The sequence below is a fragment of the Bombyx mandarina genome, chromosome 04, assembly GCF_030267445.1.
Source record: "Bombyx mandarina strain Sakado chromosome 04, ASM3026744v2".
Classification (NCBI taxonomy): Eukaryota; Metazoa; Arthropoda; class Insecta; order Lepidoptera; family Bombycidae; genus Bombyx; species Bombyx mandarina.
Genome location: NC_143211.1, coordinates 3,911,126 through 3,939,107, shown reverse-complemented (window position 1 = coordinate 3,939,107; position 27,982 = coordinate 3,911,126). Strand labels below are relative to the sequence as shown.

Here is a 27,982-nt window from a genome sequence, read left to right as displayed (position 1 = left end):
ACCGCTCCAAATAGTATGGATGTACTCTACTCCGGTGGCGGGCGGTGCGATGGTAAAAACGAGATGATGGCATCATCTCGAATAATTCCTCAGAGCACTCCCACCCATATCCATAACCGTTGTGGCTTATTCAAAAATGCTACATTACTCCGGCCCGTAATACATATGTATGTTTATACTGAAGCATGTCGATCCATTTCAACAAAGAAAGAAAAACCGCTCTATCGAATTTAAAAAATATGTAAACCTATCTTCAGTTACCTTAGTGCATTGACCTTTATTGATTCTGCCTTGTTGTGATTGAAGCGAGCTTCAAAGGAACATGTCTAGGCGTCTAGACGGCAAAAAACGTACGTCTTACGGGAATGTAGCCGTCTGAGAGTACCTTTAGCAACGGGAGTTGTTCCAGCACTAATTAAATTAGATATTCAAACACAATGAAGGCTGGCGACTGGAAATTAATTTGGTCCGTAGTCTGGAAAGTTTGAATTGTAACTCAAGCAATATTGAATTCAAGGAATTCTATATTATTCTTTTTTTTTTTAATACAGGGAATTCTTTATGTAGCGCGGTTAATGGGTTTAACCCTGTTGTGTGTTTAGTATTGGTTAAATTTGGCAGTTTTATTGAACTAACGACTGTGCTCGCGTCTATAGACATATTCTGTCGTGGACTTTTTTTTAGATCTTTTAAAGGGGAACAATTCTGTCATACATTATTTTAGCGAAACTTTAACCGTTTCTTCACGTGGCGGAAGCTCTTAAAAGGGAATAAAAAATCCCGATTTTGAAACATTCTTTGTTGGTGCTTCGCTTGTATTGGTCTTAGCGTGATGTTATATAGCCTTTATATAGCCTTCCTCAGTAAATGGGCTATCTAACACTAAAATATTTTTTCAAATCAGACTAGTAGTTCCTGAGATTAGCGCGTTCAAACAAACAAACAAACTCTTTAGCTTTATAATATTAGTACATATATATTAGATTAACGCAAATTTATTTTATCACACGACGTATAATATGTTATGGCAGTAGTATTATCCTCCATTTTATAAAGTAATGCGAATGAATGGCTGCTAATCTAGTATTAAACATCTACTCATCATCATAGTCAGTTACTCTTGGCAGAGCAGTCGTGGTCGCGTGGAATTCGTGTTTATTATATATACATTCTTGACAGCTGTTCTCTATAACTGAGGCTTGTCGCACGGTGGAGTTGAAGTAACAATTGAATTATACAAATATTGAAAGTCGTCGTAGGCTAAAGGATAAGACGTCCGGTGCATTCGTGGTGAGCGATGCACCAGTGTTCGAATCCCGCAGGCGGGTAGGGGAGCGAGGGGCTTGTTGTAACAGTTTTCATTAAAATTAATATATCTTGAGATTCATTGATTAAATTGCTACTAAATAAAAACGGATCGATGCTGTAACTCTTCCTCTACCAAATCAAGTAAAAATAATAACATAACTATTGGTCATTATTTTACAATCAATTTTTTTCTAGAAGAAGTGCGGTGTTACAGCTTACCTCGTGTTTGGGGCAAGTAGTAACGACAATTCTTTGTTTATTTTTAACAAAATTGACATCTTTCTAAAGTAGGTAATTTGTAATTGTTATCAAAAATCAAACTTTTTAAGCCTAAAAATTAAGTAATTAACAGTTTTATTTAGTTAAACACTACTTAGAATCATCATGGCGCTTTTAAATTACAGTAAGTACATAATTAAATTATTAATATCTATCTAACAAAGTATTGCACTTATATAAGAATTAACATTTTATGGGTTTTATTATAATTGAATTCAGTCTTCATCTGAGCTACAATTAATACAAATAAAAAATAAAGTGTCTCCTGTAACACATTCTACAAGTACCCACATCTTAAAAAATGATACACTCGACCCCATCTTCTTTATTTGAATCTGTGTAAGCTTCACCACATACCAGACAATACCACTATTCTGATTCAGATTTTGTTGATTTACCTTTGCCTTTTCCCTTCCCCTTTCCTTTACCTTTTTCTTTAATATTGATATCTTTTTTCTGTTTTTTCTTTATCTTTTCTTCATATTTTGCGTCTGCTATTTGTATTAGTTTTTCTTGGTATCGCCTTTCGTATAGGTCTAATCTTCGATGGCGAAAAGGTTTTTTGTAGACTTGTAACACGTTACAACAAGCCCCGGGATTTTGTTACAACTAACCCCATGGTATGATTTTTAACGTTTATCAAGATACTATTTAAACAATGTAGCGATCTTAAAAACTGTTACACATTATCAGAGATAGATAAATTTGAATGTAAATAAGATATAGAAAGTTTGAAATTAGGCGATAATAATAACGCAAACCAAAATTTTACGACAGTACAATTTTATATTACCTGGCAAAAATGAAGTGCATGTATATTTTCGCTCATTGCGCTGGCCGGCGGGACATTGGCTATGGCAACATGATGCAGTGCGGCTTATAGGTCAAATCGAGTCAAAGAAATACGCTAATATAGTTTAAGATCCTAGTGAAAAGGGCCTGTTACTACTTACCCCTGTTACAACAAGCCCCTCGCTCCCCTACCTATTTTTCTAATGAAATACGTACTCAACAAATGTTCACGATTGACTTCCACGGTGAAGGAATAACATCGTGAAATGACACATCTTCAATGGTTCAGGAATTCATCATTCCAATTATTGACGCTCTAATTCCCCGATCATGTGGAGTGCATTCAGTGAAAACATGGACGAAAAACATTCATTCGTTCCGCCACAACGTTCACACAGCTCGGTTATACACAAACGTTACTGTTTATAAGTGTTCACTTGGCACGCGCTCTCTTACTATTAGGTTAAGCGACGAACGATTTATGTTCGTGGCGATCTAATTACACGCAATCTCCGTTCAAAGTAGGTTTCGTTACAGAAATAGTGTATAACAGTCGATTTGTTTGATACACGATGTCTTTGTTTACTCGTCGGTTCGTTGACTTCTTCTTGTACGGGATTATGTCAGCGATCATTCAAAAATTTTTATTTATTGCTATAAATAATTTTACCTGCCTAAGCTGGTAGGTAGCCTTGAGAGGCTATTCCAGCGTAACCTTAACTAGGAGGTGAGCTCACGGGGCTCAAACCTGAAGACGTTGCTAACACGAACCCTAGCAAGAGCCGTGCTTCGCAGAATCTACCACCGGATCGGAAACGCGACTCACTGAGAAGATTCGGCGAGAAACTCAGTGGGCTGTGTCTGAGGGTCAATTTACTCGTCGAGCCCTTCGTCGCAAGCGACGGGTTCGACGAGAACGGTGACCGGATTGCTTACTAGCGACCCGCCCTCGCTTCGCTTCGGAAACTGTAATTTATTATTGATTTCTTCACTATTTAATGGATGTTATTATACATATAAACCTTCCTATTCAATCACTCTATCTATTAAAAAAAACCGCATCACAATCCGTTGCGTAGTTTTAAAGATTTAAGCATACATAGGGATATAGGGACAGAGAAAGCGATTTTGTTTTATACTATGTAGTGTTAAGATCGGACGAGCTTACGGCCTGGTGCTAAGTAGTTAGCGGAGCCCATAGACATCTACAACGTAAATGCCGCTACCTTGAGATATGAGTTCTAAGGTCTCAGTATAGTTACAACGGCTGCCCCACCCTTTAAACCGAAACGCATTACTGCTTCACGGCAGAAAAAAGCAGGGTTGTGGTACCTATCGTTGCGGACTCACGAGTCCTACCACCAGTGAAATTTGTAGGGTAGATTATTGATTATAAAGTATCCTAGGTAGAGTAAATTATTTCCTTTTCGCAAAGTAGTCATTCCGGTTTGGAATACAGGATATCCGTTGTACATTACGACTGAGAATTTTAACCTTATCTCTTAAGACGGGCCCAGGCGTTCGCTTGTTATGTGTGGCCGGCGATAGCCACTTAATACTCTGAATGATCTAAGGAATTGTTTGAGATGAACCCATCTTCTCTTTTTTAACATAGCATTTTACTGCAAACTACCATCCGTCTTTAGAGTGAACTTACCTCTTCGGTGCTTTCTGAGCCCTATGCGTAGCTTTTTTCAAACCAGACTTTCAGAGGTAGGCAGCGGATTGGCTGGTACCCATGGTACTGCTGACGACTCCGAGCATCGAGAATTACTCATCAACACATGGGCCATCTGTCGACAAGAGCAATAAAAATAGCAGCAAGTAGGCAGTGAGATCCGCTGTCTGCCTATAAATAGAGCAATATATTTTAAAAGGTTTTAATGATAATCTAGGAAATGCCCAATTTTAATGTCGCTTTTGTGGTTGAACACCAAGGAATCTTGCATTATCTATATATTAATACGTGAAGCAAAAACTTTGTATCCCTTTTTACGAAAATTGCGCTGACGTAGGAGTATGAAATTTCCCACAATTATAGAGAATATAGAGAAAGAAGTAGTGCAGATTGTTAAATTTTTTTTTAATTATGCATAAAAATACATTAAATCGATAAAACAAGACATTTTTATAATGCTCATAGTCTGTGGTTAAATTGAGAATAGATTAAATATTGTTTGTCTTTATTAATATTTGTCTAAAGTGTAGTCTTGGCGAAATCTGTGATTATAGAAATATAATCTAGTCTTATAGATCTTATAGATATCTAGAAATATAGTCTTTGATAATAGAATCATAATAATGTACAAACTTATAATTTTAATTATTTATAGTCGAATTTCGACTACCGGGGGGACCACTAGTATAATAGAAATGAGCCTTGAATACCTTGCGATAGTTTTGGGAATAATTTATTATTATATCGGAAATTAAATGATATACACTTTCATCTTACTTTTTTGGCCTTTTTACAGTTCGAATCAACTGACGGAATTACCGCGTGAGGTGTGTCAGATGCCACTGCAAGTCCTCCTCGTGCAAGACAACTTGCTCACCACGCTTCCCAAGGAGATCGGTAAGATGACGTCACTGGCTGAACTGGACGCCTCCAGCAACAGACTGACGCAGGTTCCGATGACCCTCGGAGATTGTTCAGGTCTGCGAGCGCTCGACCTCAGTAATAATCAGCTGGGATTGCTTCCGTTGCGTGAGTATACGTGTTTTATATTGTGAAATGTGAATTTGTAATTCTAATTGCATTTGTTCGCTATGTGGCTCATCGCATCGTTGATCTAGTGCAGTGATTCTCAACCACTGTTCCGCGGCACTTTTGTTTGCCGTGAAATTTCAAAAGTGTGCCGCCAAATTTTGCCAATATATAATGATGTTAATATTATTAAATTATATCAAATAAAAATTTTCTTATTATTAAATTGTAATTAATCCCTTTTTAAACGTTTAAATATTATTAAAGCATATATTAGTTTATTTCGTATAGTTAATGGTTTTTTTTAAACGTTTTATGCAGTGTTTTAGAAAATAAATAGTTTAAATCTTTTTCTTTGTGTGCCGCCAAATTTTAAAATCGTTAAATATGTGCCGCAACAAATAAAAGGTTGAGAATCACTGATCCAGTGGTACGGGCTCGATCTACTGACAGAGTTAGTATCTGTGAGAATATTTTTGGTATTCGAGAATTGCGTGTATATATTATAGATAGACTCATGTGTGTTTCCGGTATTCATAGCATAAAAGACAATATATTTTTTTAGATTTTTAAATGTGGATCGTTTTTGGAATGAGTATTTGTTTATATACACATCCTATGTTGATGTGACTTATAGAACGTAAAATGATGTCGTATAGACAAATAAGTTAAAGTAATTGATTAATTTTGTGGATCTGTTAAAATGTTTAGTTTTCTATAAATAATACATTAAAAAATGAGCTGACTTATCAATTTATGTTTTCTTCACATTTCATTTAAGATCCGTGAATTCGTATCGTTATTTTTTTGGCCCAAACTTTGTCTAACCTGGACAACCCTAATATCCTCTTTTTTTTTTTTTTTTTTTCCACTGGATAAAATCGCCGGATCCCCACCCGCGCGGCAGGTGGGGTATGTGGGAGTTGAACCTCACTAAAAACTCATGCCGCTCACAACCGGCGCCCTACCTCGGACCGGGCCGGAGCCCAGTCGGGGCTATTGAAACGGCGGGACAGGGTTGACGCAGAGCACATTACATCCATCCCACCGTCCCACGGATGCCGAACCGGTGGCCGCCAGCGACACGACCACCGGTTCCCTCGTTCAGCGGGCCGAGAGCCCGCTTTGATGGCGCCGCGTTACACCTTCCCCCAGAGCGGTCGGGGGAACGCGGTCTACCATCACCCGGCTTCCTATTGCGGGTGAGCGTGCAAAGCACGCCACCCCACGTCTGGGTCTCTCCCCGCACAAAACGGGTGGGACCCCTAGCTCTTAGGGGGCCAGGTCACGGATACGACCCCGGTCCCGACCCCCTGCTCGGCGGCGGCGGGTTTCTGCGTAGTGAGGAGAGCTTTCCCTCACTCGCCCCGCCGCCTCCTTCTGTGAGATGGTGCACTCGCAGAAGTCGAGCATAGCCTTCCATGACTCATCGCTGCCAAGCATCGACGCCATGACGCCAGGCAGCGACAAGTCAGGTCCTATCTTTGCGACCAGGACACGGCGCTGCACCTACCAAGCGGGGCAGACAGCGAGCGTATGCTCCGCCGTGTCCAGGTCGTGTCCACAATGGTGACACCTCGTCGTCGGCTCAGCCCCTATCCGGCGCAGGTACTTCCCGAAGCATCCGTGCCCGGTCAGCACCTGCACCAGACGAAAGGTGAGACGTCCTTCGCCACGATTCACCCAGTCATCAAAGACCGGGTAAACCGCCTCGACGGTCCGTAGCCCCCACGTGGGGTTGGCCAATCGCCTCGACCACGACTCGAGCACGGACCGCCGAGAATGGGCCTTCTGCGCCCGCAGCTCATTTTCGGGGAGACGCGCCACGCCCCGAGCACGAAGCTCGCTGCGCCACCGATAGTCGGCAGCGAGCGACTCCGCCTCCAGCTCCCATGGCGGCGTCCCCGCCAAAACACACGCCGCCTCGAAGGAGACGGTGCGATATCCGCGGATGACCCTGATGGCAACGGTGCGCTGCGGCCGGCGCAGGAACCGAGCCATAGTGGCCCGGTTGCGCGGCTCAGCCCACACAGGTGCACCGTACAGGGCCATCGATCGCACCACCCCCGCGTAGAGGCGGCGCACAACCTGATCCGGTCCCCCAATATTCGGGAGCAGCCGGCTCAAAGAACCGGCCGTCCTCATCAATCGGGGGACCAGCTCCGCAAAGTGAGCACGAAAAGCCCACCGGCTGTCCAACACGAGGCCGAGGTACTTCAACTGCACCCCGACCCCTATCCGGACGCCTCCAACCACGATGTGGGTGTCAACGGGTGGCGCCCTCCGCGGCCCGTGAAACCACAGAGCCTCGGATTTACTGAGCGCCACGTCGAGACCCAGCCTCCTTATCCTTCCGACGACGAGGGCCACTCCCGCTGTGGCGAGACGGGCAGACTCCCTATAATCATCCCCCCGGGCCACAACCAACGTGTCGTCCGCGTAACAAATAACGCGGAGGCCCGGGAGGAGGGCGCCCCTCAGCACCCAGTCGTACCCGATATTCCACAAGAGGGGGCCGAGAACCGACCCCTGCGGAACACCACGCACGACCGGAAAACGATGAAGGGTCCCACCGTACCCGGTACATACGACCGACCTGGCCCCCAGATAGGACCCAACCAGCCGGCGGAGGTAGAGGGGCACTCCATGCCTCTCCAGTGCCCCCCCTATCACGGTCCAGGGCAGAGTGTTAAATGCGTTGGCGATGTCAAGAGACACCGCCAGCGCCACCCCACCACGAAAAACGGCCTCGTCCGAGAGGGACCGCACGCGAAGAATTGCATCCACGGTCGAATCGCCCTCCCGGAAGCCGTACTGCTCCGCCGACAGGTCAGGCCCCACCCCGACCAGGTGCCGAACGATGCGGGCAGCCAGAATACGTTCCAGCAATTTTCCCGCCTCGTCCAGCAGTACGATGGGACGATACCCGGCGGCTGTATCCACCGGGCGCCCCTCCTTCCTCAACAACACAAGTCTACCCGTCCGCCAGAGCGACGGAAACCGTCCCGACTCCAAGCAGCCATTATATAGCTCAAGGAGCCGGTCCCCCAGGGCACCGAGGGCCAAGGCCAATACCCGGCCGTGGACTCCGTCCGGGCCGGGGGCCGTGTCTTTCGCAGTCATCTTGACAACGGCCACCCGGAGCTCTGCCTCGGTAATACGGGGCACCTCAGCAGGAGCTTGGCCGTCGACGGTGTCAGACGGTGTATAAAAAAAATACGTGTCCTATAATTTCGTTAATACGTAATTCGTCTTTACAGAAATAACATACTTGCGTCTCGAATATTTGGACGTTAGCTGCAATTGCATATCGTCTCTGCCTCTGGAACTTCGGAACATGGACACGCTGGTCACCCTTAATCTGGAGAACAATCCTCTTGTTTCGCCACCCACCACTGTGAGTACTGTTTATCTCATACCGCCAATACTGGTTGAACTGTGTGAACGATTCTTTACGAACAATGTAAATACGAGGAATTCAGCGCATAAGGGAAACATATTTATACTTCTTGTAAAACAGCGCGTTTTTTTTTTATTGCTTAGATTGTTGGAAGAGCTCACAGCCCATCTGGTGTTAAGTGGTTACGGGAGCCCATAGATATCTACAATGCCGCTACCCATCTTGAGATATGAGTCCTACGGTCTCAGTATAGCTATAACAATTTTGCGTTCCATCTAGTGTTAAGTGGTTACCGCAACACATATGCTTGTATCCTTTGCGGCAGAAACAGGAACGATGGTGGGACCTAACTGAAGCGTACTTAGAACACGCCATACATAGCGTCGTGTAATAAAAATTAAAACCTGCAAAATTATAATTTGCGTAATTACTGGTGGTAGGACCTCTAGTGAGTCCGCACGGGTAGGTACCACCGCCTCGCCTATTTCTGCCGTGAAGCAGTAATGCGTTTCGGTTTGAAGGACGGGGCAGCCGTTGTAACTATACTGAGACCTTAGAACTTATATCTCAAGGTGGGTGGCGCATTTACGTTGTAGATGTCCATGGGCTCCAGTAACCACTTAACACCAGGTGGGCTGTGAGCTCGTCTACCCATCTAAGCAATAAAAAAAAATCCTCAAGTAAATATGCAATTTATAATTTTCGAAGCTAGAACCGCACGATTCGTGTAAACAATTTTGACTTCATATTAGATGATTATAATTAGAACGAAATTAGACTGTACTTAATCATTTTAGTGCTGAGCTTATTTTCACATGTTTTGCAGAAAATGCTAAAAAAAGTATCTTACAAAAAACTTTAACTTTAAAAGTTTTTACTAAAAAACAATGTTAAATTCACAGCAAATTCAATTTAAATGGTTATTTATTGAATGTTATTTACTTATTAAAAACTTTATATATGCGCACGCTAAGACACATCCGTAGGTCGATACCTAATACCTATAAAGTATAAATAATCTAACTGGGCAATAGTCGGTATTCCGACGCTCTGCACTTTCCACACATGAATAAGAGAGTCGATCTATCGACGGTTCGCGCTCTACGAGTCGGAAATTCTTAAACTCACATTAATGTGCACATACGCCAACCTTTGCGCGTTCCCACACTTGATTTGTTTTTGTAATGACAAAAAAGAGTTTTGTAAAGACGGCAGTCAAATCAATTTCATTTGACTTTTTGTTTCAAACGAAACATTCATAATAGTGAACAAATTATATGATTGGAAAACAATATCTTGGTGTACCACAAGCCAGTGGCCTATCGTTACGTTTGTCGCTTACTTATCAGTCTGAAACGAATTTTATAATTAGTTTAATTTTCTAGCGGCCACCTATAATATATATAAAATATGTGTATAATATTTATTCAAAGAAGGAAATAAAAATTTAGTACATGTATGTACTCATCATTTTATTCAAATTTTTATATTATCATCGAATGAGTAAAACACGATTCGTTTTTTTTTTGTTATTGCTTAGATGGGTGGACGAGCTCACGGCCCACCTGATGTTAAGTGATTACCGGAGCCCATAGAGATCTACAACGTAAATGCCGCCACCCACCTTGAGACATGAGTTGTAAGGTCTCAGTTTTAACAGTACAACAGCTGCTCCGCCCTTTAAACCGAAACGCATTACTGCTTCACGGCAGAAATAGGCAGGGTGAAAAATAAACAAATGCTCACAGTTAGGTACCAACACTCTGCCTATTTTAGCCGCGAAGCACTAATGCGTTTCGGCTTGTTCGCTGGGTCAGTCGTTATATTAAACACAATTGAGATTCAGTCCTCATATCACAAAGCGGGTGGCGGTTTTTACGTAATCAGGTCCATTGGCTTCGCTAACGGTCTAACACCAGGTGTTAAAAAAAACTGAAGCACTTTTTCGCTTTGACTATTGTGAAATAGAGCTGTTTGTTAACATTATCCGCATGCGACCTTCCGTACATTGATGGTACATATAAACCAGACCAACCTTGCTTAAAGTGTCATTTACATTCTGTGTATTCATAGTAAATTTACTTTAGACACTTTATACGAGGATGACATCTTTTTCAACCAACTCCATCAGACGTACTATGTATGCAGAATAACTGGTTTAATTTGTTTTTAAATCGTTTGCCCATTAAAGCAATTAGTTTCTCGTTATCTTTTATAAAAATAAAATAACGTTTTAAATTTGAGTCGTCAGAAATGCCAGTTTATGTTCCAAGTAAATCTCTTCTGTGTGGGAAGAATCATCAAATGTCACCTCCTTTGTATTGCGCAACCGCTTTATGGAGTTTATTTTGTTTTGCTTATAGCATAGACATGTTATAGATTGTAATTGTAGAATGTCTCATGACATCTGATCCGATATCAATTACATATTTTTGCAGCGAAACAGTAATGTGTTCTGTTTTGAAAGGGACAATTGAGTCGTCACTGAAGTCTTCAAACAAAGTGTTCTTCTGTCTAAGGAAATTTATGATCTGATGATATTAAGTGGTTACCGGTACACATAGACATCAAAAACCTAAACGCCACATTGTCACATGAGTTCTAAGTCTCAATTTTTACAGTACAACGGCCGCTCTACCCTGCGAACCAAAACGCATTACTGCTTCACGGCAGAAATAGGCAGGGTGGTGGTTACCTACCCGCACGGGTTCACAAGACGCCCTACCACCAGCATTATAAAATTTTGTTAATAATTCGATTTACAGGTATGCATGCGCGGGCGCGTGCACATCTTCAAATATTTAGAGAACATGGCGAACAAAGACACGTTGCCCTCGCACAAGAGAGTCGAAGAGACCCGGTGGTCGACCAAACATAACTCGTACGTTATCAGCTCGCCCACCCAGAGCGTAACGCATCAAATCACCTCCGGCAACGCTACTATAGACTGCCTCAGGCATAAGCCGCGACACGTTGTGGACAGCGGCTACTGTACAGACGGAGTTGATAAACGGTGGTCGAATGATGGTGAGTTCTTTATTCTTCTTTTTTTATTTATTGCTTTTAATGGGTGGACGAGCTCACAGCCCACCTGGTGTTAAGTGGTTACTGGAGCCCATAGACATGTACAACGTAAATGCGCCATCCACCTTGAGATATGAGTTCTAAGGTCTCAGTATAGTTACAACGGCTGCCCCACCCTTCAAACCGAAACGCATTACTGCTTCACGGAAGAAATAGGCAGGGTAGTGGTATCTACCTGTGCGGACTCACAAGAGGTCCTACCACTGGTAATTACGCAAATTATCAAATCGTGAACATTTATTAAGTACGTATTTCATTAGAAAAATTGGTACCCGCCTGCGAGATTCGAACACCGGTGCATCGCTACATACGAATGCACCGGACGACTTATCCTTTAGGCCACGACAACTTCTAAATCTTCGACTTGTACGACTTCTTCTTCTTCTGCACTCGAATGTTCTAGGCTTATAGCGTTGATGTGTTCTTTGGTTTAAACGAATCGAAGACAGCTACACATTTGGACTGCGGATTGAGTACTTCTAACGATGCCGGAAACTACTCAACACAGCTGAACTTTAATATCGCAAACAAATAAGTTCTTACAATAATAATCTAATTTAAAAAAGGAATAAATTTGATATTAAATTAAATTAAACAATAAATTGTTCAAAATATTACATCCTACCTTCTAGAACAGAGAAAATAGCTATAAAGGAAATCAGTTTGATTATGACACGTCACTGATATTGTTTCACTATGACGTCATTAATTGATCGTTTTCCGTGAGACTGCGGCAGTAGCCAAGCCGAAATATCTTTCGCCTGTTATTATAGCATTTAAGAGAAAACACGGACTTTGTCCATACAAATAAATTCCTGTTTTCTTCCGGAAAATAAACTAGCAATTTTTTCCCACATGTCACAATTACAAAAATTCTTATTATAAAATATTATCCAATATTTTCCACATTTTTTGTTACCCTAAACATTTTTAAGGAAATAAACATTAAAGCAAAGGTACATACATGCTGGTTTTTAAATTAGCGTACAAGAGATGTTGTGATCTAAAAAGCTTTCAGGATTCTCTTAAGACATCAAAACTATAATTTACAAATTCCCCCGCTTCCAATTCCCAACATGTTGTTGCTGTCCCTGAACTTAGTGTCATAAAATAAGTGATGCGATGACATTTTTATTACCGGAAACTGTACGAAATTGGCACCGTTATGTGAGACCGCATATTGGGTACGAATCCATTAATGACATTTTATGGGTTCGTTATAGTGTGAAACATGGCCTATTATTCGTTCGAGCCTAAAGCAGTGGCTGTTAATCGAAGTGGAAATGAAAATTAAATTTAATAGAAAAATCTTAAATTTTTCCTAATGTAGTATTGGTACTGTTTTTTGTTGTAATTTCAAACACATTCAAAAATACCGCACTTGTGACAAACTTTAAAACAATCAAACCTAAGTTTGACTATAACATAAGTTTGAATGAGTAGCGTGATTCACGTCACTTTACACGTAATTCTTCGGATCCTACCGATCCACTAACGGTGCTTTTAGATACCTCAAGCAACGGTCACCGTTGTCGTCGAACCCGTCACTTGCGGCGAAGGGTTCGTCGAGTAAATTAACCCATAAACACAGCCGACTGAGCTTCTTGCCGGATCTTCTCAGTCTCAGTGGGTCGCGTTTCCGATCCATTGGTAGATTCTGCAAAGCAATGCTAGTGTTATCAACGTCCTCAGGTTCGAGCCCCGTGAGCTCACCAATTCGCTCGGTTACGCTGGCACAGCCACTAAAGCGGGGGTTCCCAAACATATTTTGTCTACTGCCCACTTTGAGAATAAATTATTTTTAGCACCCCCTACTACCTACCTACCTACTTAAAAACCACTATAGCGAGAGCTCAGTCGGTGTCTAAGAGTCCTCCTACATGAAGCTACAAATCGTCTCCCAAGCTGCTACACAGTGCCTGCAATTTTTTTCTGGGTGTCTTACCGCTCCCCTTTAGGCCTGCAGCGCCCACAAGGGGGCGTTATTGCCTACTTTGGGAAAGGCTGCTCTAAAGGCTACCAGCTTAGGTTGAGAAAAACAATGACTTGTTTAAATCTGATAATCTGCATTCTAATTCGGGATGTGATCTTGTAATGTACGTGATGCTCGATAGCGGGCGGCGAGGCAGGCGGCGGGTCGGGTCGCTCGACGCCGAGCACCCCATCGACGCTGTCCCCGGGGGCCGCCCTCTCTCGGGCGCAGTCCCTCTCCAGTGAGACTCCTCTGGCGAACCCCTCGCCTCTGCTCTCCGGGTGAGTTCAAATATTTAACAAGGCAACGACGGGTAATATAAGTATGCTTTAAACTTAAATGCGTTCCGAATTATTTTAGCATAACAAATGGCTTTTACAAATAAACTATAGTTGTGCCCGCTATGACGTCAGTGGGAGACGCATTTCAGTTCGGCACACTCTTATGACGTGCTATGTAATAAATGTAAGGGTTATTGTGGTGAATTTTTTTTATTGTAGACTTGAATGCAATTTATTGCTGTAGTGTTTAAGGTTATTATTTAAAATTTAAATTTGAAAATTATGTAGTTAACTTACTCTTGAAGCTGTTGATGATTTTTAGTATTCAAAAATAGGCATGTTGACTGATTTTTAAATATCTTGTTTTTGTCTCGTGGAAATGTTAAAAATAAATAAGAGCATACAATATAACAAAAAAATGTGTTTAATTATGAAGGTCATTTTTAATTTTGTGTTAAACAGAGAGGACACCACAGTGACTAGTAACGTTGTGGGAGGTATGCGACAAAGGGAAGATCTTTCACTGAGAATGTGAAATTGCTCGGTAGATCGATTGTATAACATATAGCGACCCGCCCTCGCTTCGCTTCGGAAACATTAAAACACACATGAAACAAAAAAAAAAAAAAAAAAAAAAAAAAAAGTAGCCTATGTTCATCAGGGACAATGTCGGCTTCTAATGGAAAAAGAATTTTTCAAATCGGTCCAGTAGTTTCGGAGCCTATTCGAAACAAACAAACAAACAAATCTTTCCTCTTTATAATATTAGTATAGATATGTTCAAGCTTATCATGAAAATGTCGTAAGCGAGATTCAGACATCTATCTGTGCTGTGTGATGGCTACTGCTACAAACAACATTATAACAAAAGTGTGTCCCAAAAACATTCTAATCCTAATATTCGCTTGAGGGAAAAGGACAGACCATCCGTTCTCAATAAATTTCAAAAAAAGTTTATATCTTAGAACCCAATTGACCAATGGTAGATTTATATGTACATAAGAAATCAGTCAACTGTCCTATATTTTGTTTTCTAGTTGAAAACTATTAGTTTTTATTAACTAATATCTTTATACATCTTGGAGATTAATGTTTAGATTATAATAGATATATTTTAACATGGGTTACATTAATTTATTTATAGCTGGCACTCAGTCAAAAAGTAGTTACATCCCCAAACCATTATGTATGTTTAGATGAATTTAGTAATATTATGCTTATTTATTGATTTATTTTTTCTAATATTACTCTATTGGATTGGCTGAAGCAGAGGTAAAGAGATCTTCTAGATACCTTCACTATCATCACGAAATCCTTTGGTTTTATTTTATTTTTTATATCATACCCTATTTTATTAACCCGGTGTTGTCCCTTCCAGCTGTCGCATATCACCCGAAGGGAACATTTCTAACTGTGAAGATAAGAGTAAAATAGCTCATCAACAAACCTACAGGTACACCATACAAACGCACGTATCATATTCGCACACTTATACTAAACGTGTGAACATCCCAGGCCTTGGTTTTGTATACTAATTATATGTTGTTACAATTGATTGGATGATAATTGTAGTTTTTTTTTTTTTTAATTCTTGCTAAACCTTTGGGCTCTGGGTATATATATTTTTAGGTGTTCAATTATTCGACTTATGAATGTTATCTTAACTGGGTAAATTTAATATAAATAAGTGTCCGCATATAAATTTGTGTTCAATAAATAATTGCTTCGATCGCTTTTTGTGTCTCTTGAATAATATGAATATATAATTGACGTTTGTTCTTGTAGAGGAAAATATATATATCAACTAACTTACATGATTAGTATGCGAAATGTGGTTAATTTATTTATTTACTAACCGAAGGTACTAAGATAATCCATTGGTCTTGCACGAGTCTCATATATATGCACGTTTCATGTGTACTATTTAAAATAAATTATAATAAGAAAATGATCCATGATTTTTTTAGTTAACTATTTAACTGCAGCCTTATTTACGATTTCTTTAACGAATTGTGAGATTTAAAGTTTTTACAATATTTTATTCAAAATAAATTGAAAAGCAATCAGAAAAATGATATTTTTACTAACAGATTAATTATCTGAAACATGAATAAAACAATGAAAATTTAAAAGCTTCGTAACTCACCATCGATTTAAAACTTTATTTTCAGACAATACAAAGAAGCCCTAAGACAGCAACGCCAGCAAGACATATACCGTCCCCGCACAGAACAGTCCTCCCCCGAGTCGGATTCCCCCCACCACCTCAGCCCCCTCCACCACAATTCCTCTCCCCATCCCCCGATAAACGGCTTTGGCAACACCTCCCCGAACCTCTACCGATCGATTTCTTCCAATTCCAGTGCTTCCCCGAACACCTCACAAGTGCCAAACTCGCCCCTCTTGCACTCGACCCCGCGGCGGTACCAAAACGGAAGCACCGATAAACAGGAAGAGAACAAAAGGCCAGTTCAGAAGGTGGTACCGTCCAGGAACGTTGCCAAAGTGTCCGCCGTCAATGGCAATGCGGATTACAATCGCGTGAACGGTCAGCTCGAAGCTTACGTGAAACCTAGTTCCCCCACCAAGTCTCCAACGAATACTTTAGGCTACAATAGCTTAGGGAAGTCCAGTATACCGAGGCAAGTGAACGGAGACAGCGCGAAGTCGGTCACCACTTCCGTAACGCAAGTGAGAGGCATGATACCGCAGCCCGTAGGCAAGATGGCGTGGAACAAAGAGACCAGCGCTGAGAAGTTAAGTTTCACCATGAAGAGGGAGTTCGATAAGCAGAAGGAAGAGTCGGATCTGATAGAGCAGTTGAGGACGGTGAGTGGCTTCTTCCACTTTCAAAATCAATCTGCTTGAAGCTCATAAAGCGTATCCAGTGTTTTCCAGTTCATCTATTTCGAAGCCGACCAATAAAATTAAATGTATTTTTTTATCTCGATGACTCCAGTTAGAATATTAAGGCCAAAGTAATAAAACTATTGTATCCTCATCTTAGTTTAGATCCCTTGAAGTTTGTGAAAATTTACATTGAAAGGTTCCGTAGCATAAATAGATAGAAAAGATAGAGAGAAAGTTTTCTTTATTGTACACCAAAAAAATAAATAAACAATGCAATACATTAAATACAAAAAAAAAGTACGATTGGCGGTCTTATCGCTAAGAGCGATCTCTTCCAGACAACCATCAGGTGGACAAGAATCGTTAGAAACGAATTACGCGCGTTGTACCAATTTAGTAAAATATATACACGCACGCACACACTCACACACAAATATAATATAATATTATTGATTAGATTTCATGTTTACAGATAATAGAGAGCCGACTGAAGATGTCGCTACCGGAGCAGATAGCGCCAGTACTCGCGGACGGCGTCGTCCTGTGCCACCTCGCCAACCACGTGAAGCCGCGGGCCGTGGCTTCCGTGCACGTGCCTTCACCGGCACAGGTAATTTAATCGAATTCAATAAAATAGTAATCGCCCAGTAGCTAGTCGAAATTCGACCATAATCAATTGAAATTATAAGCTAGAACATCATTATGGTTCTATTCAAAGACTTCACTTCTATAATCACAGATTTAACTAAGGTTACACTACAGACAAATAATATTAAAGACAACAATATTAATCTATTCTCAATTTGACCATAGACTTAGATAGAGATTAGACCATAGACTAACAATAACAAAAGTTTGAAAAGAAACAAAGAGTATACTGGGTGTTAGGAGACCGCTTCCGAAAACAAAGACAGACGATAGTACTAACCTTTGATAATGAGACGGAAAAAAAAAACATATTTTTAAAACGTTTTATTAGCATTGTTAACGCTTCATCATGTTAGTATAGCTAAATGAAACAATAGTTTCATAAAAAATACATTACTTTACTAAAAAAAAATCAGCAATGAAACACAAAATCAAAAACAGCTGATGCTCGGGTCAACGAACGCCCGGGCGCGGTGCTGATATCGCGCTCCCCAAAAATTTACAACTTTGTAGGTACAAAATTTGCGCAATTTTTGTAAAAAGGGGTACAAAGTTTTTGCTTCACATATTAATATATAGATAGTTAAAATCAATAAACTTTATTAATGTGTCACACAACTATGGTGTCAGAGTTTGTTAAATTTTTGTTTGTTTTAACATAACGATTTTTCTTTCAGCCCAAATTGACAATGGCAAGATGTAGGAGGAACGTAGACAATTTTATCGAGGCCTGTCGGAAAATTGGCGTCGAAGAGGTATGTTATGTAGAATATAATTTTGTGCTTATGAAAATTATAAGTACGTGTTTTTCAAAGATTACACTATTTACTGTGTGTACTACTAATTATAAAAATCCGATATACGTTTGCATCTTTCCGTGTATACAATGACGTCATTGTTCGATGTACCGCTACATCGATGGTAGAGTGACTTGATTTATAAGTCGCTTATAAGTTTCGTAATGATGTATCGACGGGAGTGTCCCTCCGATATTGTGTGGAAGTATTGAACTGGGGCCGTCGGGTCGGGGGGCGGGGGGAGGGAGGGCGGCAGCTAGATGACCGAGTGCGGTGTGTTGCAGACGGAGCTGTGCGACGCGCGGGACGTGTGCGCGGGGGAGGGGCTGGCGCGCCTGGCCGCCGCCGTGCGCGCGCTGCACTCGCTCGCCCCCCCGCCGCCCGACCCCCCCGCCCCCCACCACGTCGCCCCCTACGCGCGCGACGAACTCGTCCGCTACGACAGAGAAAAGATGAAGCTCGTTTTAAAGGACAACCTCAACGAACAAATCGAGCCGCGGACCGAAGATAAGGAAAGATTCTATTATACTTGCCTCTGTTTAGGCACGTTTTTCGTGTCGACATTAATATTGATCTTGTATCCCCTGTAGATGTAGATTTAACGCGGACATAAATGTAGCTTGATTTCTCGTAGTGTTTGTCGTTTATTTTGAAGACAAATGCGACGTATTGTAGTACCCTGTGAAAGAAATATTTACTTATACAAAATGAGATACTTAACTATATAAAAATAAAATTGGTTGAGGAAAACATCACGACATTCAACATAGTGAAGAAGTTTTTAAGGAAATGTATTAGGATTGAACGACGCTGTGTTGAACGGAGCTTACAAATATTTGCCTTTGGTCACAGTCTGACTGTGCCTTGCGGTCTGAAATGAAATTTTGAGGCCGCACACGCGCCTTGTCTTTTGAGGCTGAATGAATGGAATTTGTTGGATGTGTACGGAACCGTTTGAATGTTGAATGAAAATGTTGCTTGCAAAAAAAAAAGGAGTTTGAAGTTCGGAATGAACTGTGTGAAGTTTGTAGCGTTTTGTTTTTGAGATTTCGTTTAGATCATAAAAAGAAAAACGGATTTTATTCTGTTGAACACGTTCGTAATTTCAACAGTGATTACATTAGAAAAAAATCTGAAAATTAATTCGATGATTCATTTTGTAAGAAATAATATTGATGAATGATTGTGCATCAAAACGGGGATTCCCCAAGAGTCGAACGGGATCAATTTTAATAGATAATCGAGTGAAAATTAAAACGAACTTAAATGAAATGTTTAGTAAAGATCATACATTCAAACACCTGTTTTTCTTTTTCTTTTTATGAACTGATTGATACTAAAGAAACCCGCCTTATAAATTATATCTTAGTTACCGAAAATGTATTAATTCGTCTGTTTTATTGATTCCATTGTTTTGAAGTTCATTCCTTTGTGGGTGCATTTAAAATTATTTTAGAATTTAAGTTTTAGGAGCGTTGATTATTTCCCGACAAGGTTGTACAGAACCCAGATAAGGTGAGAAGTATAAATAATGTTTTTTGATAGTCATTTTTTGTCCTCTGTTTTTCGGGTCGCAAGACTAATTTCAGATCAATGATTTTTAGAAATCTTATCCTAAAAATTGGCAGCATTTTATATAGTAGATTAATTAATACCAACTACAATTTGAAATACCGAAATTATGAATATGCCGTCTTATGCCTGTAATGTGTAATGATCACCGATAATGATTAATAATATTTAATTCTTTATAAACAAACAAAAAAAAAAAAAACAGGTCTCATTCACTTAGTCATCTCGAATTCTCCTGAATGCTTAGATTTACACAATTGAAATTATACTAATAATTTAAAATGCCTTTGGTTAATGCTAATAAATGAAAAGGTATTAAAAACGAAAACAATTTCCGCGCTATCTATTATATTATTTCTTTTTAATGGAATCCCTATACTTCAACAGACGTATTTCTAATTTATAAACGGTGACAGCTTGAAAAACAATGAAACTTTACATTAGTTAATAATGACGTTTCACAAGATGGCGGCGCGTTGATTCCGATTTTGGTCACATTCAAAGCAACCAGTATAATCTGTAAACCTTGTCTGGTAATGAACTTGGCTCTCTGTTCGCCACTAGGATATGATTAGTGTGGTTTTGTTGTGTTTTTGTAATAATTTGAGTTTTTTTTATTATTATTATTAGTAAAGTCATAAAAATCAGTGCCTTTGCGCATTAAATTATTCCACAAATCGAAATCACAAGACTGGGTGTTGTAGCGTTTGTAAAACTTTTGAAATTCGGTGTGTACGTATATTTAATGATTGGTGTTTTGTACGTAAGTAACTTTGAACATTATCCCCGTTTTTATTCGAATATGATCTTCATATATTGCCAGTAAATAAAATCACAATAATAATAATAGTAGGTATTTATGAGAATCGAATAAAATTTAGTGTGATCAGAGGAATGATTCAAATCTCCACTAATTATTAAAAATTAAAAATAAGACATATTCTTCATTTCGAAGACATTTGAAAGACAAATTGTACTGACTTGATATTTCTTAAAATATATTACTTTGTCTCAACTCTTTCGGTTGAAACTTTTTCTGGTTTCATTTTGCCGAAGGAAATTCATACTTAATTTTTGCGTAGTAAAGCTTATTATTATTATGTAGACGTTGGTAGTTTAGATCCTTTATTTCGTAGATCTCAGTTTTTTTTTTGTTGCGTTTGTTTATTATTTGCTCGGATTTTTTATTTTATTTAAAACAGTAGTTGACTAGTATTTTGTTGTAAATTCTATAACATTTTTCGTAATATTTGATTTAGGGTAAGAGACACATTATAAATTTTTTTTTTTAGTGCACCAGTGTAATTTAAATATATTTTATTCAACTATTATAATAACGTACTTGAAACAAACTGATTATTTTCTTCTGATTATTATATATGGTGGTAACATTTGTAAAATAAATTAATTATTCATAATGTTAGAAAATTTCAAAATATTTCAAGTAAAATCTTTTGAAGTGTAATTTTAAAGACATGGTTTTTTATTTTTACTTGAACAGTTTGTTTAGATTTCGTCAGTTTGAAATTGGTATTAGTTTACGGCTATTAACTACGTATTTAACTATACAAGGTGTGAATACGTTGACAAATAATCTATAGTTAAAAGAAATGTAATCGTTTTGACTGACAAATACAGTCGCTCATTAATATTTTAACATTTAAATAAAATTTACCAATAAATTTTAACAAAAAAAAAAACAGCGCGGTATTGTATATGCTTGCAATATGTCAACTTATTTGCGCCTTGCTTATACGTAATATAGATGTTACGGTAAATGTACTACACTCTTGGGAAATGTACACTTTTATCCGGTAAATGTGCACATTTACCAAAAAGGTTAGGTATATGTGAACTGAATATAATGTATATGTACATTTCCCGGCAAATGTGTACTCTTGACTTCACGTTTTGGTAAATGTATACTCTTACCTTCGTGTTTTAAGAAAAATTGGATTACAAATAAATTAATAATGTTGTTGCAGTAAAAAAATATTTATTTAACTAAACATAATACGAAAGGCTTTAATAACGAAAATTATTTTAATTAAATAATGTTAATGACAAACAAAACATACTTTTCTTTGCATAATATTTAATATGTCGTAGGTTAGGTTAGGTTGTAGTGTGTGTATGCGCATGCGCACCCCATTACTAGCTTTTGCGATTTCGTTTTTTGTATGCCATGCTCACTCACATTTACCAAAACAACATGGTCATTGTGAATTCAATGTACTTTTCCCTTCTTTGAAATTGTAAATATTAGTTGAATGCACATTACCCAAACGAGGAGGCAAATGTGTACATTTGCCCCAATATCTACTTTTACCGTAACATAAACGTACTAACATGACAGAATAACTGTCAATGTCAACATAAAAATCCAAAGAAAACGAAACAATAGAGATAAACTAACTGTCAACAGTGTTTTGTATATTCAATTTAAAAAAAGAGATTTTTCCATTTTGAAACGTTGAAGTAAGAAAATAAACAAAAGCGACTTTAAAATTCTGCTGACATCTTCAGAACACGCACTACATGTATTCAAAGCACTATTTATAAATATAAAAACAATTATATATTGAAATAATAAAAATACTATTTTAATATAATATGATTGCAAAATATATTATCTTATGAAATAAGATCTGTAATGCCTTAAACGTGACGTCATATCGTTATTGTATTACTAATACAAAAATAAAAGTGAATAAATTATAAGATCCTCTAGCAAACAATAAACAAGAATAAAATGTAACTCTATATTGAAATAAACAAAAATAAACGAACAACAATAAGCGCTTGGGCAGAAGCTTATATTTTCATGTCGAAAATATAATAAAAAAAGTTGATTAATTCATCTATTTTTTTACAATTGTTTGAATATTACCAATTGTAAGAAATAGATGAATTAATTAAAATGAATATCTAGTGGTGAATATTCCACTAGATATTCGTTTGATTCCTATGTCATATTGGTTTTGGTAACTATCGTATTTTTTTTAGAATTGAATACAATTTTTATTAAATTAGTAATCATTAGATTGGAGTGATATAACTGAGTCGACTATTATCAAAGCCGGCAAATGTGACTTTTGGACAATTATTGGTAAATCAGAAAAACGAATTATTGACTTTGTATTCCATTGGCAGTCACAAAACTCTTCTGAACGACATCTTAGATAAATAACAGGTTAAGTATTAACCTTTATTTAATGCAGGTTTCGAACCGTATTCTTTGAAGGAGACGATTATATTCAAATCAATCTGTATTGACATATCAATAATTTTTTTTTTGTCCAAATGCACAGATTGCCACCTTTGATAATAGACGACTCAAGTATAGTTTTAGTAAATATACGAATGCGGAGGCTTGTACGATACAAAAATACATTAGTGGCGGTCTGGGCAAAAGTGACCTAACCCACAATTTTTCATATTCGTGCTTATATGTATTGCAGATTTATTTAAAACATAAATTTTCAAAACAAAACCGGCCTATCCCTATTTTGACCCCTAGATAACAGATGGCTTGTGAACATTATTTTGCGCGTATTGTTTTTGCTTACGAAGCAGTGTAAAAAAGTAAATTCGAACCTCATTATCTCCATACTATGGTAAGATTAGGCCACTTTTGCGCTGACAGCCTCATTTTTAACTTTACATTAAAACGTAGTATTCCTAAAAGAGGCCAACACATAATTATTTTATGAATAAAGTCATATCTATGAATACAAGACTTGGATTCAAATTCTATCATATACAAATATGTATTTACATTGATATTTTTAGCATTCCAAAGATGTTTTTAAATGTAAATGATGGCTCTGTACATAATTTTAGTTATTTATTTTGCATTTTATATGTTTAATGCATTTGTCGATATACATTGCAGGGATGATTGTTCGGTTAACTGATAATTTAACATGTGTCAACTGTATTTATTAAATCTCTTATTTGAGGATGTATTGCCCGATAATTAGGATAATAAAAAGATGTATATTGTCATATAAACAGAACACATTAGCGTCGATAAACATTGATAACATTATAGAACACTCGAATCATTTCTTGTAGAGCTAATTAATAGCTGAAGATTTCTTTTGCCTTCTATATTAAATACCCGACCAAATATAGATCGTTTATTACAATGATACAGCAATGAAATGTATTATAAATATTCCATTACATTTTTGTATAGTTACACGCAATCCTGTTATTAGTAAACAGAATTTATTTATTAATGTAACATATATTTTTTTTACAATTACTTTTTGGGCTTTTTTTCTATATTTAACACATGTTGGGCATATCCTTAATTCACTAGAGACACACAAAAACAATATTATTACAATCATCGTGGCATTACACTCACGATAAGAGATAGACAGGATTAATAACGTTATAGTCAAATCTAAAGTTTCATATTCCGAACAAACAGAAGCGATTAAAGGTATATAAGTTTCTTCCTCCCATTGTGATTTATGAATTTTTTTTGTGGCTACCAGGGATTTGTAAAATGCATTTTCAACATTGGAATTGTGGCAGCTGATCAATAAAAATTGTATATTGTATTGTAATTTTGTTAATAATATTTTTCAGAGCTTTTAAGTTTAAGCTTATTCTGAGCTTTAAAGTATTGTACAATTCTAATCTAATTAACCTAGTAGTTTTATTAAATATGATTAATATATTGATTGCAGCTTATAGCATAATATGTTTTTAGATTTGTGGTGCTTGGGTACTTACTTATTCGTTTATAGTATTTAAAATGATTTTTTCACTTTTGTTGCAACAACATAATTTCATTAAGGAATTAGTAATAAAATGTGTAATCAAGTTAGTTTTCAAGTGCTTTCCATTTTTGAGGCTTTTAGAAGAACTCACCCAAACTAAGACAGACATGTCAGTGTTGTTTTTTTTTTAAATTAAAGTTTGTATTATTAACTTGAAACCAAGTTATACAGTTCTTGCCATTTTAGAAAAAGATATGTCACAGTTTATGGTTAATTGAATAAGTAAAGTCATTTCTAAAAACTATGATTTTATGATAAAGATTTTGTTTGGGAAAGAAAATCTTAATCGTCCTACATTACACAAAATACGTACTAGTACATGTATAATTATAAAGGTTTCGTTGTTTATAAAAATAAAAATAAAATATTATTGGCAACACTGCTGTTTTATTATCGTTTGAAGTTTGAACTAGTCACAAAATTGCGATCTACAATGGTTTGTTTTTATTTTGGTTAAATGTGTTACTTAAGTAGGTATCAAAGAAAAATATCACCAAGCTTTAGACTCTAGACTTAAGATAAATTTTTTTATTGCCCTAGTAGGCCGACGAGCGTGCGGCTCATCTGATGGTGAGTGCTTACCGTCGCCCATGGACTTCAGCAATTCCAGGAGCGGAGCCAAGCCGCTGCCTACCGTTAAGTAGGAGTAAGTTTTATTGAATTCCTTAACCTGCCTATTTCTGCCGTGAAGCAGTAATGCATTTCAGTTTGCAGGGCGGGGCAGCCGTTGTAACTATACTGAGATCTTAGAACTTACATCTCAAGGTGGGTGGCGCATTTACGTTGTAGATGTCTATGGGCTCCAGTAACCACTTAACACCAGGTGGACTGTGAGCTCGTGTTATTAGCAATAAAAAAAACGGAATCCAAAAGTAGTGCCGCGACTTCATTACTGCCGCCAATTAAATGTGACTAATCATGAAAATTTTAATATTGTCTTTACACAGAAACTGATGTGTTGCGCTGCCGACGTCTTGGAAGGTAAGGGTACCGTGCAAGTGGCCATCACGGTGTGCGAGTTGGTGCGGAGGCATGCGGCGGCTCGTGTCGCGCTGCCCACATAGCGACAGAAGCTGGCGCTCGCTCCGGAATCAGCTCTCGTGCTGTAGCGGAACCGAGGTTGCTCTAACATTGACGTGAGGACAATCATTCTTGGTTTCAATGCAAGAAAGAACCAACCCAACTAACAGTGTGCTTAGTGCGAGTTTTTTAACGTTCTCGATAGCGTAAAAGTTAACCCAATTTTGTATGCAGTTGGTACAGCGCCCCTAGCGGCGAACTTAGGCAAACGATCCCATTCCATACTTAAATATGAGCTAACTTTTACGCTATCGAGAACGTTAAAAAACTCGCACTAATCACACAGATCGTTCAGCAAATATCGTCTTCTCGCATTAAAACTGTATAATCTCAAAGCTTGCAAAATTTTTACAGGAGAGTGTTTTAAAGGTTTAGTAACATATGATATTTTTAATATTAATCATCTTTGCAACGTTTATTTTTTAGTTTTTACCAGTTACATTATCTGTCTTTTAAAAGTAAGATAACATTATCTATTAATTTTGTTAATAGTAGTAGTCAAAATATATGTAAACTAGAAAAAAAAATAACTAAATCTAAACTACGCTCTTTTGACAGTATTTATGAGAAAAATACTGGTCATACCAAATGGTTTCGCATATTAACTCAATTTAGAATATTTTTGGAAATTGTTTTCCAAAAATATCCGAAATTCGAACTTTTAATGCGAAAAGACGATATGTCGTGATCAATGATGAGAATGGAATATGGAAATGTTCAAGCCTGTTTTGTGCGTACGATTGGGTACGATAACTTGAGGGTTATCATTCAAATATTTATTTCTAATGATGAATTAGCCAAAAACGATTATCCCGAAGCTGAAGTCACGATTTGAAGGACTGTTTTGATGTGGTCAACACTTTCGGCTAGTGTTGTTGATTGGATCATTCTTGCATAACCACGACCAACGGAAAGTGTTTTTTTTTTTTTTGTGTGATAGCGTATATTTAAATACGCCTTATATTGGCGATTTCACTTTAAGATTTTATGAATGTAGTACTTATAGTAAATATGATAATTATTAGTTAATATAGTGTACAAATATTACTATAATATATTTTGATTACTTTGGTATGTGAATATGTAGATTTCACATTAAACTCCTTTGCATTAAGGATTTGAGGTTTAGGTAGATTTCTAATCTCTCATAGAAGAATTATAGATTTGTAATAAATTTGAAAAGAAAAAAAACGTTTGAAAGAGTTTTCGTACCGATTGGATAATAATTTGTTTCACTTAGAAACAAAAATCTGGTAGGATCGGTACGACAAGTTTTTCTTTAAAATATTTTACTACTCTAGATCCCTATTGATTTAGGTCGATTTTTCTGTACTAAATGATTATAGAGTCGTTACCTTATCCACATTCGGTAATTTTCTCTTTCAACATTATCTTTTACGAACTATAGAAGAAGTAAATGCATATGTTTAAGTCTTGCACTTTGTCAACTGTTTGCGAATGAATTTAGTGACGGGGTGATTGAAATTTTTCAAAAAATCAAATGGATTACGTAAAAGTGTTTAAAAATATTCGCATAAAATTATAGTACGGATCATCAAATATTTATTACATCTTTTAATGGAACACGAATTTAAACCTTAATAATCTTTATACAATGTTAATGGATTGATGATGCTTAATTTAAAAGAAATATACACAACTGACAATAATTAATTCCGGTGAGGATGGAAATTACCTTTTTTAATTTGATTGTATCCACCCGTATCATGACCGAAGTGCCTCACTTTTCGCGTAATGTTTTAACTGTTACGATTATAGACGCAATTAGACATTTTTCTAAATTAAATTTAACCAAGTTGATGTTGGTTGTTCTTGTGAAGCGTTGGCTCTTTGAACTTCCCGTTCTAAATATTAAAATCGGAGAAACTTTTAAGTTCAATTAATTAGTGCATAATTTAAAGTAGAAGTTTAATAGCACTTATACGAACTCAGGATTTGAAGCGTGTGAAAGGATTTGGTTGAGGTAGTTACTCATTATAGAGAAAGTATATTTTTAATAACAATTTGTTATATATACATAGAACTAGCTGATAAGAATCTTCGTACTCAAATAACAAAAGTTCATTTTGAAATATCGTAAAATAAAGTAATGTTAATAATCCCTTTGTAAAATCACTAGTGAAGTCACAATCGATTATAAACGAATAAATGGAGTTAGAATAAGATGTGGAGTTTTAAAATCTTCGTTTTAAAATCGTCATAAATTTTTTGTCATTAGAAATTTTCGACCAAATTCCTAGTACCTATACTTACAATTTATTGAAATCCACACTATTCATGTGGTGAATTTAGGGGTACCAACGTTAATGGAATGTGATTTATTGTACCATAGTTATTAGGGCTGTGCTACAAGTAAATTAATTAATAGCTGTAGGAATTATAGAGGCGGCCATGA

General features: G+C 37.6%; 1 protein-coding gene across 3 annotated transcripts in view; it reads left to right on the top strand.

Annotated features, from left to right (window-relative positions):
• The window catches only part of Lrch (Leucine-rich-repeats and calponin homology domain protein), a 67,879-nt gene extending 42,194 nt beyond the window's left edge, over positions 1-25,685 (top strand). Inside the window, exons 3-11 of one of the 3 annotated variants that reach the window (XM_089740485.1) lie at positions 4,854-5,086; positions 8,347-8,483; positions 11,252-11,513; positions 13,685-13,823; positions 15,202-15,276; positions 15,995-16,652; positions 17,146-17,283; positions 17,999-18,076; positions 25,434-25,685. In XM_089740485.1, coding sequence (XP_089596611.1) covers positions 4,854-5,086; positions 8,347-8,483; positions 11,252-11,513; positions 13,685-13,823; positions 15,202-15,276; positions 15,995-16,652; positions 17,146-17,283; positions 17,999-18,076; positions 25,434-25,550 — 1,837 coding nt within the window. In that variant the 3' untranslated portion in view covers positions 25,551-25,685. Of the gene's footprint in view, positions 1-4,853; positions 5,087-8,346; positions 8,484-11,251; positions 11,514-13,684; positions 13,824-15,201; positions 15,277-15,994; positions 16,653-17,145; positions 17,284-17,998; positions 18,077-18,402; positions 19,192-25,433 lie in introns of those variants that run through there. The other 2 variants (XM_089740484.1, XM_028182711.2) reach the window with 2 other exon arrangements.
• Positions 25,686-27,982: the final 2,297 nt, after the last annotated feature.